General features: G+C 39.9%; 1 protein-coding gene and 1 pseudogene across 4 annotated transcripts in view; both read left to right on the plus strand.

The window, feature by feature from the left end:
* Positions 1-16,320, plus strand: part of PMS1 (PMS1 homolog 1, mismatch repair system component) — a 155,880-nt gene that overhangs the window by 119,303 nt on the left and 20,257 nt on the right. For all 4 annotated transcript variants that reach the window (XM_073633191.1, XM_073633189.1, XM_073633192.1 and 1 more), the window contains exons 8-10: positions 877-1,011; positions 7,265-8,037; positions 10,960-11,442. In XM_073633191.1, the coding sequence (XP_073489292.1) occupies positions 877-1,011; positions 7,265-8,037; positions 10,960-11,442 (1,391 nt within the window). The remainder of the gene's footprint in view (positions 1-876; positions 1,012-7,264; positions 8,038-10,959; positions 11,443-16,320) is intronic.
* On the plus strand, positions 14,641-14,756 carry LOC141101979 (5S ribosomal RNA; annotated as a pseudogene).

Consider the following 16,320-nt stretch of genomic DNA (forward strand, 5'->3'; position numbering starts at 1 on the left):
TGTCATGTCATATTCCTATTACAAGGGGTCTTTACATTCCTTGTAATAGGAATAAAAGTGATCAAATTTTTTTTTTCAAAAAAGTGTCAAAATAAAAAAATATATATATAATTAACAATAAAAAAAAAAAAATTTAAAGCCCCGCTGTCCCCGTGTGCTCGCACGCAGAAGCGAACACATACGTAAGTCCCGCCCACATATGAAAACGGTGTTCAAACCATACATGTGAGGTATCGCCGTGAACGTTGGAGCGAGAGCAATCATTTTGTCCATAGACCTCCTCTGTAACTCAAAACATGTAACCAGTAAAAAAATTTCAAGCGTCGCCTATGGGGATTTTTAAGTACCGAACATTGGCGCCATTCCACGAGCGTGTGCAATTTTGAAGCGTGACATGTTAGGTATCTATTTACTCGGCGTAACTTCATCTTTCACAAAATGCAAAAACGTTGGGCTAACTTTACTGTTTTTTTTTTTTTTTTTTAAACACAAAATTGTTTTTTTCCCCCAAAAAAACGCGTTCGAAAAATTCCTGCGCAAATGCTGTGTGAGAGAAAAAGTTGCAACAACCACCATTGTATTCTCTAGGGTCTTTGCTAAAAAAACATATATAATGTTTGGGGGTTCTATGTAATTTTCTAGCACAAAATTATGATTTTTACATGTAGGAGAGAAATGTCAGAATTGGCCTGGTAGGGAAGTGACAGCTTATGTAAAAAATTCTTTGCTGATGATTTTTGCAAGGCATTAATTTGCCTTTTTGCGCTAATGGATCAAGCACCGTGGATATGTTATGTATCAATTTTTAAGAACTATACTTCTTTCACAACATCATTTATTTCTTACTATGTTTCTTTCCTTTACTTTTTTTTTTAGATGGTTCGATCATACTATAGCGAACATACAACTTCTCGTTCCTATCCTGTGTTTTTCATGAATATTGTTGTCCCGGCTTCATTTGTAGATGTCAATCTAACTCCTGATAAAACTCAAGTAATGTTACAGAATAAGGTAATGGTCTATTCCTTGCTTTAATATATATTCTCCTGCTGTTGTACATGAAACCTGCATATCAGTTCTTGCAAGAAGAATGTTCAGCATGAAAATACGATTGATGCAGAAATTTTCTTTGGCCAGTTTTATATATTTCTTGTTACTACCATAACCTACCAGCAAAGAACAACCCAAAATAAATTCTCCTGCTCCTGATGATCGCAGCAATACTGCATGTGTATGTGTATGCTATTTGTTGTTTGTACCCGTAGTACAGCCCAGAAATAATAGTGCGCATTTCGCTCTTCCTTTTTTTTTTTTTTTTTTGTTGTTGTCCTTCCTAAAACTGACACTGATACTAATTTTAAAAAATTAAAAAAAAAAAAAAAAACCTGCCCAAAATATATTGACCTTTTACCCAACCACTAATCCTGGCACTGACCTGGGTCAAACCTTGATCTAGGTATTTTTTCTTAGTTTTTTTTTTATATTTTATTTTTTATTATTTATTTATTTTTGACTGATCACTGTGATAGCCAATCAGAGGTTACCACAGTGAACAGGTGACCTAGAATCGGGAGCTCCGGGTCCCGGTTGTTAGTACAGGGCTCTCGTAAAACCCTGTTCTCTGTGCTGGGAATGCGCTGTGCAGCGTGCTCCCAGGCCAAAGGGAGACGCACATATATGTGGCCCCAAGAAAAAAAAAGCTCACTATATATATATATATATATATATATATATATATATATATATATATATATATATATATATATATATATATATATATATATATATATATATATATATATATATATATATATGTGTTACATTGGCATAAAGGGCTCAAAATGTATATGCAGGCAAAAATGTTTTTTCAGTTTTAGTAGGGAACTGTTATTTTTGCTGTCTGTGTTCCATTGCAGAGATTTATGTTTACTTCCTGTACTGAAAACACAACAGGAAGTAAAATGAAATCTACAAAGTGGTTAAGCGACTGTCCTTTTCAGTGTTCATGGCATTTAGTGGCAGTGTGCCAGTTATTGTTAATCTCAGTGTCAATTAGTGACTGTGTAAATATCAGTTAGTGGCAGTTTATCAGTGTCAGTTAGTACAGTGCAAGTGTCAGTTAATGTCAGTATTAGGGTCAGTGTATAAAAAGCGGAGTTCCAGGCAAAAAGAGAACTTTGTCTCAAACAATTGAACACATCACCCCCCTCGTTTTTGGATATATTCTTTTTTTCTTCTTTTTTCGTATTTTTTTGCATGTTTTCTTCGATCATTCTGTAAATGTCTGGGAACTGAGTAAACCAGTTGCTGGAGTTTTGGGAGAAGAATGTTGCCTCATTCTTGCCTGATATTATATAAATGCTTAATAGTCCTGGGTCTTTTTTGTCGTAATTTTTGTTTCAAGATGTACTATGAAAGGTCCAGACTGCAGGCAGGCCAGTTAAGCACCCAGACTCTTTTACTATGAAGCCATGCTGTTGTCATAGGTGGAGAATGCAATTTAGCATTGTCCTGCTGAAATATGCAAGGTCTTCCCTGAAAAATACATCATCTCGATGGGAGCATGTGCTCTTGTAAAACCTGGATATATCTTTCAGCATTGATGGTGCCTTTCAAGATGTGCAAGCTGCATTTCATACGCACTTAAACACCCCCATACCATCAGAGATGCAGGCTGAACTGAGCGCTGATAATATGCCGGAAGGTCCCTCTCCTCTTTAGTCGGGAGAGCGCAGGGCCTATGGTTGCCAAAAAGAATGTCAAATTTCGATTTGATCTGGAGATCTTTCTCCAGATTCTTGGAATCTTTAGATTTTATGTTCTGTAGATGGTGATATATTTAAAGTCTTTGCAATTTTACATTGAGGAACATTATTCTGAAATAGTTTGACAATTTAGAGGCGCAGCTTTTTACAGATAGGGGAATCTCTGCCCATTTTAACTTCTGAGACACTCTGACTCTCTAAGATGCTCTTTTTTTACCCATTAGGCCACCTTCACACTGAGGCGCTTTACAGACGTTTTAGTGCTAAAAATATCGCCTGTAAAGCGCCTCCCCTGTCACTCCAGTGTGAAAGCCCCAGTGCTTTCACACTGGAGCGGTGTGCATGCATGACGAGAAAAAAGTCCTGCAAGTAGCATCTTTGGGGTGGTGTGGGAGCAGTGTATACACTGCTCCCACACCTCCTTGCCCATTAAAATCAACGGGCAGCGCTTCCAAAGCTCCTGCAAAGGGGTTTAAAAGCGCACCGCTATCGGCGGTAAAGTGTCGCTCAAACTAGCAGTACTTTACCGCTACTGCCCCCACCGCCTCAGTGTGAAAGTGCCCTTAATGTTATTGACATGTTGCCAATTAATCTAATTAGTTGCAAAATGGTCTTCCAGCTCTTCCTTGTTAGTAGTAGTTTTTTTGAGTTGTGTTGATGACATCAATTTCAAAATTACCATTTTTTTCTTAAACATTTTACATGTCTTCTATTTTGCTATTTTGCATATTTTTCTGAAATATAGGTTTATGAGATTTGCAAACCATTGCATTGTTTTTATGTAGATTTTACACAGTATCTAATCTTTTTTGATTTGGGGTTGTATATTTTATCGATATCAGTACATTTTGAAATACTGTACATCTGACCTAGTGGCCAGCCAGTCTAAAGTGATGCTGTTACTGTAACAGAGTTGGTGAAACTTCAGTTTGAGGAACAATGGCTGTATTCTGCTGTAATCTGCTGTGCTGGGCCCCTGTGCAGTGGAAAAGCATCTGGTTTTTGGCATGCTTCATTCCTCTTCCAGTTTGTAAGTGGGCATTTTTATCACTTTTGATTTAAATAAAAGCACTTTAATACTACACTTAGTTGCACACTTATTTGTTGGTTCTAGTAAGGAAAGCTGCAGTGTCTGCAGTTGGACATAGCCAAGCCTGAGGACCCATTCACACCAGCCCCTTATGTTGTAGTGCATTAAATGCATGGTGTTATGCTCTGGCAGCCCATTACATTGAGTGGGTGGCCCATGCAGCACAACAGATCAAATACTGCGCATGCAGAATTTTAGGTAGTGCACTGCAGCGCAGGTGCATTGGGGTGACATTTAGAATGAATGAGTATTTAGGAAGTATCTCACCAAAAATGTAACTCCTATTGCCTTAATGCCTAATACTTTGTCTATATCGCAGTGCAGATTTTTAAGAAAATCTGTTAGCCAATCATACAAACCGTAAATTACATTTTTAGGTTGCCACGTTGGAAGGAAGTAAAATATCACAGTTTCAGAAATTAGATAGGTCATTTTTAGTAACACTAAAGTACAAAATAGCTTATGTAGCAATTATATAAGTTATATTATTTTATCTATTAAAGCAGAGTTTTCTTGTAAAAGAATAAATGTGGCATTTAATTCATTTTGTGAGCTGGCTTCCAATTTTTTATGATGGTTATAGTAATAGCAGTCTTCATCTAATAATTAATAAAAAGGGGCACTTGCCTGTCACAATCACAAGTGTCCCAGATGACGCTGTGTGAGCTGCTATAAGATCAGAAAAGCTCTGTCATTTTGCCAACCTGTTTTTTTGCTGCGATTTTGACACGGCTTGAAGCAATGCCTGTGTAATCTTGAGGTCTATGGACCTCAAGTCGCATCAAAGCAGCCACTGCGACTTGAAGTCGCACAAATATGAATGATTCTCATTGGAAATCATGGGGTACGACTTGTCATGCGACTTTGCAGTCCCAAGTCGCAGGACAAGTCGCACAAGTGTGAAAGCGGCCTAAAGCAGAGTTCTGATTACATTGGAAAAGCTTCTTTTCCAGTGTAATATGCAGCGCTGAGCTGTCAGTTGGACTGCCTGGTCCTATAAAATTCACAGCCAGGAAAAACTCCCACCTCAGCTGCTCTCCCCCCACAACGGGGCCTCAAGTGGGTGCCTCTCCAGCCTTGACGCTGTACTGGGTGTACATTAGACCTGAACACCGAGCAGGTACAAAAGACACAAATTTATGAAACTACAGTCAGGTCCATAAATATTGGGACATCGACACAATTCTAATCTTTTTGGCTCTATACACCACCACAATGGATTTGAAATGAAACAAACATTTAACTGCAGACTTTTAGCTTTAATTTTAGGGCATTTACATCCAAATCAGGTGAACGTTGTAGGAATTACAACAGTTTGTATATGTGCCTCCCAGTTTTTAAGGGACCAAAAGTAATGGGACAGATTAACAATCATCCATCAAACTTTCACTTTTTAATACTTGGGTGCAAATCCTTTGCAGTCAATTACAGCCTGAAGTCTGGAACGCATAGACATCACCAGACACTGGATTTCATCCCTGGTGATGCTTTGCCAGGCCTCTACTGCAACTGTCTTCAGTTCCTGCTTGTTCTTGGGGCATTTTCCCTTCAGTTTTGTCTTCAGCAAGTGAAATGAATGCTCAATCGGATTCAGGTCAGGTGATTAACTTGGCCATTGCATAACATTCCACTTCTTTCCCTTAAAAAAACTCTTTGGTTGCTTTCGCAGTATGCTTCGGGTCATTGTCCATCTGCACTGTGAAGCGCCGTCCAATGAGTTCTGAAGCATTTTGCTGAATATGAGCAGATAATATTGCCCAAAACACTTCAGAATTCATCCTGCTGCTTTTGTTAGCAGTCACATCATCAATAAATACAAGAGAACCAGTTCCATTGGCAGCCATACATGCCCACGCCATGACACTAATACCACCATGCTTCACTGATGAGGTGGTATGCTTTGGATCATGAGCAGTTCCTTTCCTTCTCCATACTCTTCTCCATACTCTTCTCTTCCCATCACTCTGGTACAAGTTGATCTTGGTCTCATCTGTCCATAGGATGTTGTTCCAGAACTGTGAAGGCTTTTTTAGATGTTGTTTGGCAAACTCTAATCTGGCCTTCCTGTTTTTGAGGCTCACCAATGGTATACATCTTGTGGTGAACCCTCTGTATTCACTCTGTTGAAGTCTTCTCTTGATTGTTGACTTTGACACACATACACCTGCCTCCTGGAGAGTGTTCTTGATCTGGCCAACTGTTGTGAAGGGTGTTTTCTTCACCAGGGAAAGAATTCTTCGGTCACCCACCACAGTTGTTTTCCGTGGTCTTCCGGGTCTTTTGGTGTTGCTGAGCTCACCGGTGTCACATGATGGCTTGCTTCACTGATAGTGACAGCTCTTTGGATCTCATATTGAGAGTTGACAGCAACAGATTCTAAATGCAAACAGCACACTTGAAATGAACTCTGGACCTTTTATCTGCTCCTTGTAAATGGGATAATGAGGGAATAACACACACCTGGCCATGGAACAGCTGAACAGCCAATTGTCCCATTACTTTTGGTCCATTAAAAAGTGGGAGGCACATATACAAACTGTTGTAATTCCTACACTGTTCACCTGATTTGAATGTAAATACCCTCAAATTAAAGCTGAAAGTCTGCAGTTAAAGCACATCTTGTTCGTTTTCATTTCAAATCCATCGTGGTGGTGTATAGAGCCAAAAAGATTAGAATGCGGACGGCTGCTAAACAACTCTGTATCATTTCTGTTTTTCTTATACAGACACTAGAAGTATTTTGATATCTGACACTGTCTGGTTACTTTGCCAGTAAATTTACCATATTTGCAACATGGTAAAGTGTGTTAGCCACTCTGCAGCCTTTATTGCTGCTGAAAAATCTGATCTCAAAGTCTTGGGCATGCAGTCCACTAGTCCAGCTCCTAACAAAACTTGCACAAATCTTCCACACTGTTGTCTCATTCCAAAAACTCCTAAAAAAAATACCATTACAAAACGATGGTCTTTTGTATTTACTTTATTATTCAAACCTTATGTCTATGCTATGCCCTGTGTTAAACTAAACCATGGAAAGATCCAATTGTAAGGTTATTTGTACTGCTTAGTCTCTCTTTCATTTTGCCTATGCTTCTACAAACATTTAAATAAGACAGTTAAATACAAATACCAACTATATTCCTGGCTACATTAGTGTTTTATCCTCCATCCTGTCTTAATGCATGAACTCCCAGACATACTGCCACTGACCTTCTGTGTTTCATAGCTTGTTAGGCCTGATATATGCCAGTGGCTTTTTAGGCACTCCATTTAAGTTTTTTTGTCCTTTGTGTGTTGTGCAGTATGATGATGTGAGAAAGAAAAGGTTTACATTGTTTTAGCTGAAAGAAACAAAAGTCATGTAAGGTTCATTGATCTGATCTGAGTCCATATTGGTCCTCTGTCATAGGAATCCGTGCTCAGTGCTGTTGAGATTACGCTGAAGTCTGTGTACTCCGATCCAGTACTCAAAGAAGTTGACCGTGTCAATGCACAGTTTACAGAAGCTGATGTAAACATTAAAGATCCTTCAAAAGCAAATGATGGCAAAGATGTGATTGTTGAAACTACTGATCCTTTGGAACAGAATGCGTATACACATTTAAATAATAATGATGGGAAACTGGAAAGTGAGACAGAAGCCCTTTTAACAGATCCATCAGCAGAAAGTGGTATTTGGCCTAACAATAACAGACAGCAGCATTCCAGCACAGAACATGTTAAAGATGATGAAGCGGACAGGGAATTTGAATGCAATACTGCTGGAAAACCCACAGAATATAAGAACACCATATCAAATAATAGCCTGGAAACGTCTAATGATAATTGGAGTAAAGGGACAGCTTTTAAAAATTCAAAAGGAGAAAACCTACAACCTGTTACAATATTGTGCTCTTCAAGTGAAACAAACACCAACCAAAGCTGTGAAGAAACTGGCTTAATCGAGGGGCCCAAAAATACCGAAAAGAAATCTACAAATGTAATCTCTGAGAAATCTGGGTTCATAACTGCTTTTGATTTGATGAGTAACAGGGTTATAAAGAAACCCATGTCTGCAAGGGATATTTTCACCCAAGAATACCGAATTAGTTATCTTAAGGACACACCAAAAGTTGGATTTGATGACCTTTCTACAGAAATGTTGGATCTTTGGGAACAACTTGGTGAAGAGGAAAAACTTAAGTAAGTTCTACTTGCATGATTTATTAAGCCTGTATTTGCCCAGAGATAGTTTATACCTATATCATGCAATAGATCATAATTACAATTGTTTCTTGTATCAGTAAAACAAAAAGCTGTTCTGTGATGAATAGAACAGCTAATGTTAGAGTTTTGCATATACTGCCTAACTTTTCTCAACACAGTAAAACAAACACATTGACTGTTTTGTTGTACATTGGAAAACATCTTAAAGCACATTTCCTTGGATATGCCAGTGTGTAAACGTGTCTAGTTAGTGAATCCCTATGTATTGTTTGTAAGTTATAATTAGTATAGTAGTATAGTTACAGGGCCTTGGAAAAACTGATTAAAAATGTATTATTACTTGGTGGATGGCTGCCATTTTCACTGTTCTCTGCATTTATGGAAATAGTACTCATTTGTACCAGCAGAAAGTAAATGTTAATCACAAATAGCAATATATTGGCTGATACCGGCATGCAGTGTGTAGCATAGGTCAGACATGGTTGTAGTCTAGATTGATAGCTTTTATATCCTTGAATGGAGCATGACAGTATAAACTGGACAGCCATGATGTAAGTTTTGTCACTAAATAGAGAGCAAAACATTTTTTATTTCATTTTTTATATCTTGATACAGCACTGAGTTTTAAAGTGCTTGTATCTATTAAAAAAAAAATAACACAAACATGTTATACTTACCTGCTCTGTGCAGTATTTTTGTATAGATTAGCTCTGATCCTCCTCTTCTTGGGTCCCTTGCTGCCTCTCCTGGCTCCTTCCCCTGTCGAGTGCACTCCATAGCAAAGGGCAGCTTCATCCTGAACTGCACTTTGTGTGTGCATTGGCCCTGGCCCCACTCTCTGCTCACTAGCTGTGAGTGCAGCCTCTGTCCAGTAAAGAGAGAGAGCTGCTTTGGGCACAGTGCTGGACCAAGATCAGGATCAGGTAATTGTAAGGGGGGGGGGGGGTTGGGGGCGCTGCATACAGAAGTTTTTTTTACCTTAATGCAAAGAATACATTAAAGTAAAAAGAAACCTTCTGCCTTTATAACCACTTTAACTCATTATTACTTCTGTAAACAAATTATAGTTGAAAACTTCAACCTAGTAAGCAGTGCATGTACATCTTGTCAGATGTTGAATATAAAAGTTCAATTCCAGGTTCAGTCTCCAACTACATAGATCCCCCCCCCCCCCCCCGATGCAACCTCGCTGAAATGTTTAACTTATTTCTATATTTACCTTTTTTAATGTATTCATGTCAGTCACATGACACGTAGTGTCCTCTTCATCTTCTGATCTTCTTATTACATAGTCGGTAAGGCTGAAAAAAGACAATAGTCCATCCAGTTCAACCTGTGTAGGTGTATATGTATCAGTGTCTATAATGATTTACCATATCCCTGTATGTTGTGTCCTTTAAGATGTACATCTAAGATATTGGGCATTCAGATAATGCAGGGACACTATCACCACTCTTTCCCTCATTACACTATAAATAAAGGATGCCGTGATGACGCCTCCTCATAGGTGGGTCGATGACACCCCACCCTTACATTATCTCATTAGTCTGCAAAGTTGTATGATGCTGGGGGCGTCATTCAGCCTTAAACACTTTGGGCATCTTGTGGCAAAAAAATACTACTGCATGGGTCAGCTCTGGATTAAAGATGTGTATGTGGCCTAAGCTGTTTTTTTTTTATTTTTATTTTTTAGCACCTGCTGGAAGTTAATTTTTTTTCTAATTGTCCTAAGTATACTTTCATTAAAGGTACATTTTCTCACTCTCTTTAACCCTCCTGATCTAGTTGCAGCTTGCTTACTTCCTCCAGCCAAAGTCTTCACATACCTACACAAGTGTAAAGCCGGCCATAGACGGCTCGATTCTCGGCTGGTTCAGCTGTGATCGGCCGAGATTCGAACCATGTATGGGCAGGCTGAATGTGCCCAAGTTGATCGATCAACCAGCCTATCAGATTTTACATGTGATTATTGCTAGCGGGTGTTATAGATTTTAGCAATAATCATTGACGCTTCCCCCACCCGCAAGGAGAACACAGTGGCTCCGTGCGGGAGGGATTCCCCCATCTACACAGTCAGTTGCAGGAAAGAAAATCACTCCATCTATGGCCGACTTAACTCATATAATGTAAACATATATTTGTGTAGGGTTGTCTCTTGAGCATTTCTGACCTTAGCAGAGGGGATATAGTTTAGGTTACAAGGACTAGGGAGAAGTAGGTAAATTCTTTTTAATCTCATGAAAACATGACAACCTTTTTGTTTCCATCAAAATAGTGCAAAAGAAATGGAGGCGTTTCAGGGATGATTGAACATCTAGTTTATTAACCAAAGCTAGTTTAATCAAGAGGTAGAAAATCAAAGCACATAGTCATACAAGCAGCCACCTTCTAATTTAGATGTAATTTAGAGTGTTAAATTGATGCTGTATAGGTGAAATAACTTTAAGGCTATGGAAAAGCCACTGGACTACCTGGGGCTCAGTGATCATAAAGGTGCCCCTTTTTCATGGCATATTAGTCAGGCACTAGCACTGTCATCTTGACCTTTAGCTTTCTAAGCTAGTAGGTTAGTGACCTTATGAAGCCGTATAAAAAAAGAGAGCTTGGACTCTTCTGGTTGCTTGCGAGTTTCAGATCAGTTACTCATTAGATAGAGAAGGCAGGGTCAGGGTAACCACTGCTACAAAGCCTACATCTTTGAAAACAAAACTTGCAAGAGGGACACCCATATATATGTCCTTTAAGTTGACTTTAAAAAAGGAATAGTACATTTATACCTTATATAATTTTTCTTTAATTTCAAATTGGATATACAAAGGTAAATTAACTCTTGATTATAACAAATATTTACTCTAGGTCATTCATGTCATAACATCACTTATCCTTTTTTGTGTGCAGATATGAGGAAAAAGCCACCAAGGACCTGCAGCGATACAGGCAGCAGACTGCAAAAGCTACAGAAAAGAATATGCAAAAGCCAAAAGAGGCAGAGAAAAGACCAAGGCAGGTTTCAGGGGAAAGCACTGCTCAAAAAATAAAGCGGAAAACGGCACTCTCCAATCAACAAATACTGGATACTTTGTTTAAGTCACAAGTTGAAAAGAAAGCATCAGTACCTGCTGTTAAAACTATCCAAATAGCTTTTAGCCTGAACAGCCTAAAACAGAAGAACAGAAGGCTTCCGGGGAAAGAAGTGCAGGATACAGAATTTAGCTTAATAAATAAATTGAATTTTCCTGGTGCTTGGGTTTTGGCATCTAAGAGAACAATAACATTGTTGAATCCTTACAGAATGGAAGAAATGTTGTTGTATAAACGACTTGTGGACAATTATAAAATTCCCGTAGAGATTTTGGACTCTCCAATTGTATTAACACATAGGTAAACTGCGACACTTTAAATGTAATTTATCTATAGGAATGCTACAAGTAGTAATGTTTACAGTTAGAACACAAATGTAATTTCAGACAAACTTAGCTGTCTCAATATTTCATTGTGTTTTGTTCTTTGCATGCAATTTATAGATTCACTGAAAATTAAAAATTAATATTCATCATCATTTTTCATAGCGTTATGCTGGATTCAAATTTGAATCCCTCTATGGCCAACTTAATTTATATGCACAAATATATATATATATATATATATATATATATATATATATATATATATATATATATATATATATGTTGTGCATATAAATTAAGTTGGCCATAGGTGGATTCAAATTTGGCCAGTTCACCAGAGACTGGCTGAATTGCAATCTACAATGCCTTGAAAAAGTATGACAAATTTGGAAAATTTCAAGGGGTATGAATACTTTTCTTTAATCGTACATCAAGGGACACAGAGCCATAGTAATTACTATGTGGGTTATAGTCCACCTTCAGGTGCTGGACACTGGCACACCCTAAACAGGAAGTTGCCTCCCTATATTACCCTTCCCATACTGGGAGCATCTCAGTTTTTTCGACAGTGTCTAAGGTGTTGGTCACAAGTGAAGATGTGCTGTGCTGGGCTCCACTGGAGCAATCCTTGCTGGGGCTAGCTATGCAGCCGGATCCATTCAAAGTTTCTTTAAGGCCAAATTGAATGGTGCCCGGGCCTCGTATCCGAAGAAATTAGGTTTTTCTTGTAAATGCTTCTCTTTTTAGAGAGCTGGACCCCAGGATCCAGTACTTTTGGTATTAAGGCCATAAAGTTTTACTGGCGGGGCGCTATTACAGGTCCAGGATTGTGGGTCCCCGGTTCCTGAAGGTTTGTTAACAGAACCCACTGTGAAGGGTAAAGATTGGGTCTGTTGGTTTTAGCACAGAAAACCCTGCGGCGGGAAAGGTAAGTGGCGTTTTCTAAGAAATATTAAAATTTTCTTATGAAATGTCTCCTTTTGTATGGAGCACACACGCTGTGTCACAGAAGCAGCAGACTTTTTTCCTCTGGCTAGCAGGCAGACCTCTGGTAAGTTTGGGGGGTTTTGCTTCCTCCAGACACCCCCACCTGGGCTGAACTCTTCCCCTCTTCATGAGGCTGAATATAAGGGAGAACTGAAAAACGATCGGCAGTGCTGTTTTCTTTCACCGCCCCTACTCGGCGGCGGCTTCCAAGTGTCCTCCACGCCATCCCTCCCTCACTCACAAGCCGATCCCGTCGGATTGTAGGCCCGTGCTTGCCCGGGAAAACTTTTTGAGAGAGAGAGAAAGGAAGGGGCGCTATGTGAGGTGGGGGGAAGACCAATTCCCTCAGGGGACCGTGGTGAGGTTGATGACTCCTTTTCTGAGGTGTCAAATGTGGGAGAATCAGCTGTTTCAATCTTAAGATTGATGGTGCAATTTCTTGCTGAATGGTCCGCTCCACATTTATGTACCCTTAACTGAGTGTTTGGGTTCGCTAAAGCCTCCTCAAGCTGTGCATGCCTTTTCCTGTCCATTCATTGTTGGAAAAGCTTTTTTGTATCTGAGAGGATCACCCAGATAAGCATTATTTTCCCTCCTAAAAAGTTTTCACACTTTATCCTATGGTGGAGGAAATTCACAAAGTAGGATATATCAGCAATTAACGCTGTTATAAGAGTGAATAAGAGTTTGCTCAAATGCTTAGGGATCCAAAGTATAAAAAGTTGGAATTCCTATTAAAAAAAAACAAAAAACACTTTTTTCTCTGGCAGATTGAGTGTCTCAGCCTGCGCTGACAGTAATTGCTTAATTGTTGAGAGACCAGTTTAAACAGGTGTTCAAGGTTATCCTGCTCAGCAGGCCCAGGATTTGTCAGCTTTATGTTTGCAATAATTGCTTTGAGAGATTCTATCCTTGGCCTTGCGCCCTTCGCTAAGCATCATGCAGAAGCTCCTGGCTAGTCTTCCTTTTGTGGTGAAACAGCTATTTGGGGATGTTTGGGATAATACATCCAAAGAAATTCTAGTGGAAAAAGTACCCCTTTTGCCTTTTAAGAAAAGGAGTAAATGTATTTTCGTTTTTAAAGCTCTTTCTTCTGTGCCAGGGGCATCAGCCTCCAGGCAGTCTCGGTAATCCTCAGGGTTAACCCCAGGGACAAAAGAGGTCTTGGGGGAGGAAACCTACAGGATATTGAAGCCTCCTTATGAGGAGGCGCCCCCGTTCGCTCAATAGGGGTAATTCTTCTGCAGTTCTCAAGGATCTGGCAGAAAGAGTGTCAAGACAAATGGGGGACTTCCTCAATAGCTCCAAGGTACAAACTGGAGTTCCGAGAGTTCCCATTTTCTCCTTTTCTCAGATCAAACGTTTCTAAGGATCCAGAGAAAAAGAAGTCTTTCTCTCAAGCATTGGACCATCTTTTGGCAAAAAGTGATCATGGTGGCCCCCATGTAAGAGCAGAGGTTGAGGTTTGGATAAATCCAAATGGACATTCTGGATCTCAAAAATCTAAATTCAATTCCTAAATATAACCACTCTTTTTTCGCATGGAGTCAATCCAATCAGTTATCTCCGTCCTACAAGGAGGAGAACTTCTGGTGTCAATGGACGTCAAAGATGCATACCTTTTATATGCCTATTTCCTCGCTCACTAGTAATATCTACTTTTCAAGGTGGAAAATCTTCATTTTCAGTGGGTAGCTCTGCTTTCCAGTCTAGCTACTGCACCTTGAGTGTTTACAAAGGTTCTGGCCCCTCTTCTAGTCAGATTAAGGGCCCAAGGTATAACGATTATCTGGATGATATGTTCTTGATAGTCCAGTCGGTAGCCCGCTTAGACCAAAGTATGGCCACCACATTCAACTACCTGGAATATCTAGGTCAGTTTCTCAGCCTAGGAGAAATCTTCTTTAAACCATGAAAAGGGCTAAGATACTTGGGTCTGATCATAGGTACACCCAGAAAAGGGTATTCTTACCCCAGGCAAAGATCAGTGCCATAAAGGAACTGATTTAGGTGGTTGAAGCAAGATTCTTCTATTCAACTTTGCATGAGGTTGTTGGGAAAGATGGTGGCTTCATTCGAGGCCCTTCCTTATGCTCAGTTTCATTTGAGACTGCTGCAAAACATTATCCTATTGGCTTGGAAGAAAGGGTTCAAGCTCTAGATTCCCAATGTGTCTGACTCCAAAGCCTACGGCCACATCACCCTGAAAGTGCCCAATCTCGTCTGATCTTGGAGGCTAAGCAGGGTCAGGCCTGGTTAGCACCCGGATGGGCCACCTAGAAATACCAGGTACTGTAGGCTGGGTACGCCGGAGTCTCAGTTTATGGTTAATATCCAAAAATCTGCAAAGGGGAAAATCCTTCCTTTAGTTACCACGGAAGTTCAGGCAGAGCACTTGGTTCTGAGGGCCTGAACGTTCAGTTTACGGTATTGTCCTGCCAGGATTCAATCCGACTATGTTACAGTAATGGCCTATATTAATCACCAAGGGGGCACAAGAAGTTTTGCAGCCCAGAAAAAGGTGAATCATATCCTATCTTGGGCAGAAAACAATGTACTTTGCCTATCAGCGGTCTTCATTCTAGGAATAGAAAATTGGCAGGTGGACTACTTGAGTCATCAGCAGTTGTTCCCGGGAAAATGGTTCCTTCACCCCGATATCTTCATGTCAATATGCCCAGACCTAGATCTGTTTACGTCCAGGTTTAACAAAGAAATCTACAACTTTGTGTCAAAAACAAAGGATCCGCTAACATGCGGAACAGATGCCTTGCTATTCCCGTGGAATCGGTTCTCACTGATTTATGCATTCCCTCCTATTCTGCCTGCGTCCACGACTTCTTCGCAGGATCAGGCAGGAAGGGAATTCGGTGATTCTTGTGGCCTCCAGCGGGGCCCAGGAAATCTTGGTATGCAACCATCGTAAAGATGACAGTAGGGGACCCATGGACCCTACCGCCACGGCCAGACCTTCTTTCGCAAGGTCCGGTATTCCATCCTACTTTACAAACGCTAAATTTAACGGTTTGGGTATTGAGACCCACACTCTGAAAAAACGTGGGCTGTCAGGTTCAGTAGTTTCTATCTTGGTTAATGCAAGGGAGCCGGCCTCCATAATTATATATTATGGAGTCTGGGAAGCATATGTCTCCTGGTGTGAAACCAGGAGTTGCACCCCAGGAAATAGGTCAAAGGCAGAATTCTTGACTTTCTGCAGATGGGGTGAGAAATAAAGCTTACCTTGAGTGCTTTCTAACGACAGGTCTCGGCCTTATCGGTATTTTTTCAGCGACCACTTGCTTCGCTTTCTTTGGTTCGTAACTTTATTCAGGGGGTAACATGGCTTAATCCCCAGTTAGGTCACCCCTGAACCCTTGGGACTTGACTTTAGTTTTTGTCGGCATTACAAAACAGCTTTTTTTTGGATCGATATAACATATTCCCTTGGTCCTTTTTTGACAAGGAAACATATTTTTCTGATAACCATATCTGCTGCAAGAAGGGTATCAGAATTGGCTGCTTTTTCTTGTAAAGAGCCATATTATTATTGTTCACAAGGATGAGGTAGTATGGCATCCTCATCCTAACTTTTTACCGAAGGTAGTATCAGGTTTTTATCTAAACCAGGATATTGTTATTTCTTCATTTTTTCCAGAACCCTATGGAAGAAAAATCACTACATTCTCTTGATTTGGTGAGAGCAGTCTACTTAAAGACGACTACTCAGATTCGGAAAAGGATGTTTTGTTCGTATTGCCTGAAGGTGCTAAAAGAGGACAAGCAGCATGGAAATCTACTATTCTAAATGGATTCAACAAGTAATCGTTCTAGCTTATGGTTTAAAGAGGTGGTTTCTACCCTCTCA

This window comes from Aquarana catesbeiana, linkage group LG06 (assembly GCF_042186555.1).
Source record: "Aquarana catesbeiana isolate 2022-GZ linkage group LG06, ASM4218655v1, whole genome shotgun sequence".
In the NCBI taxonomy this organism is placed as follows: Eukaryota; Metazoa; Chordata; class Amphibia; order Anura; family Ranidae; genus Aquarana; species Aquarana catesbeiana.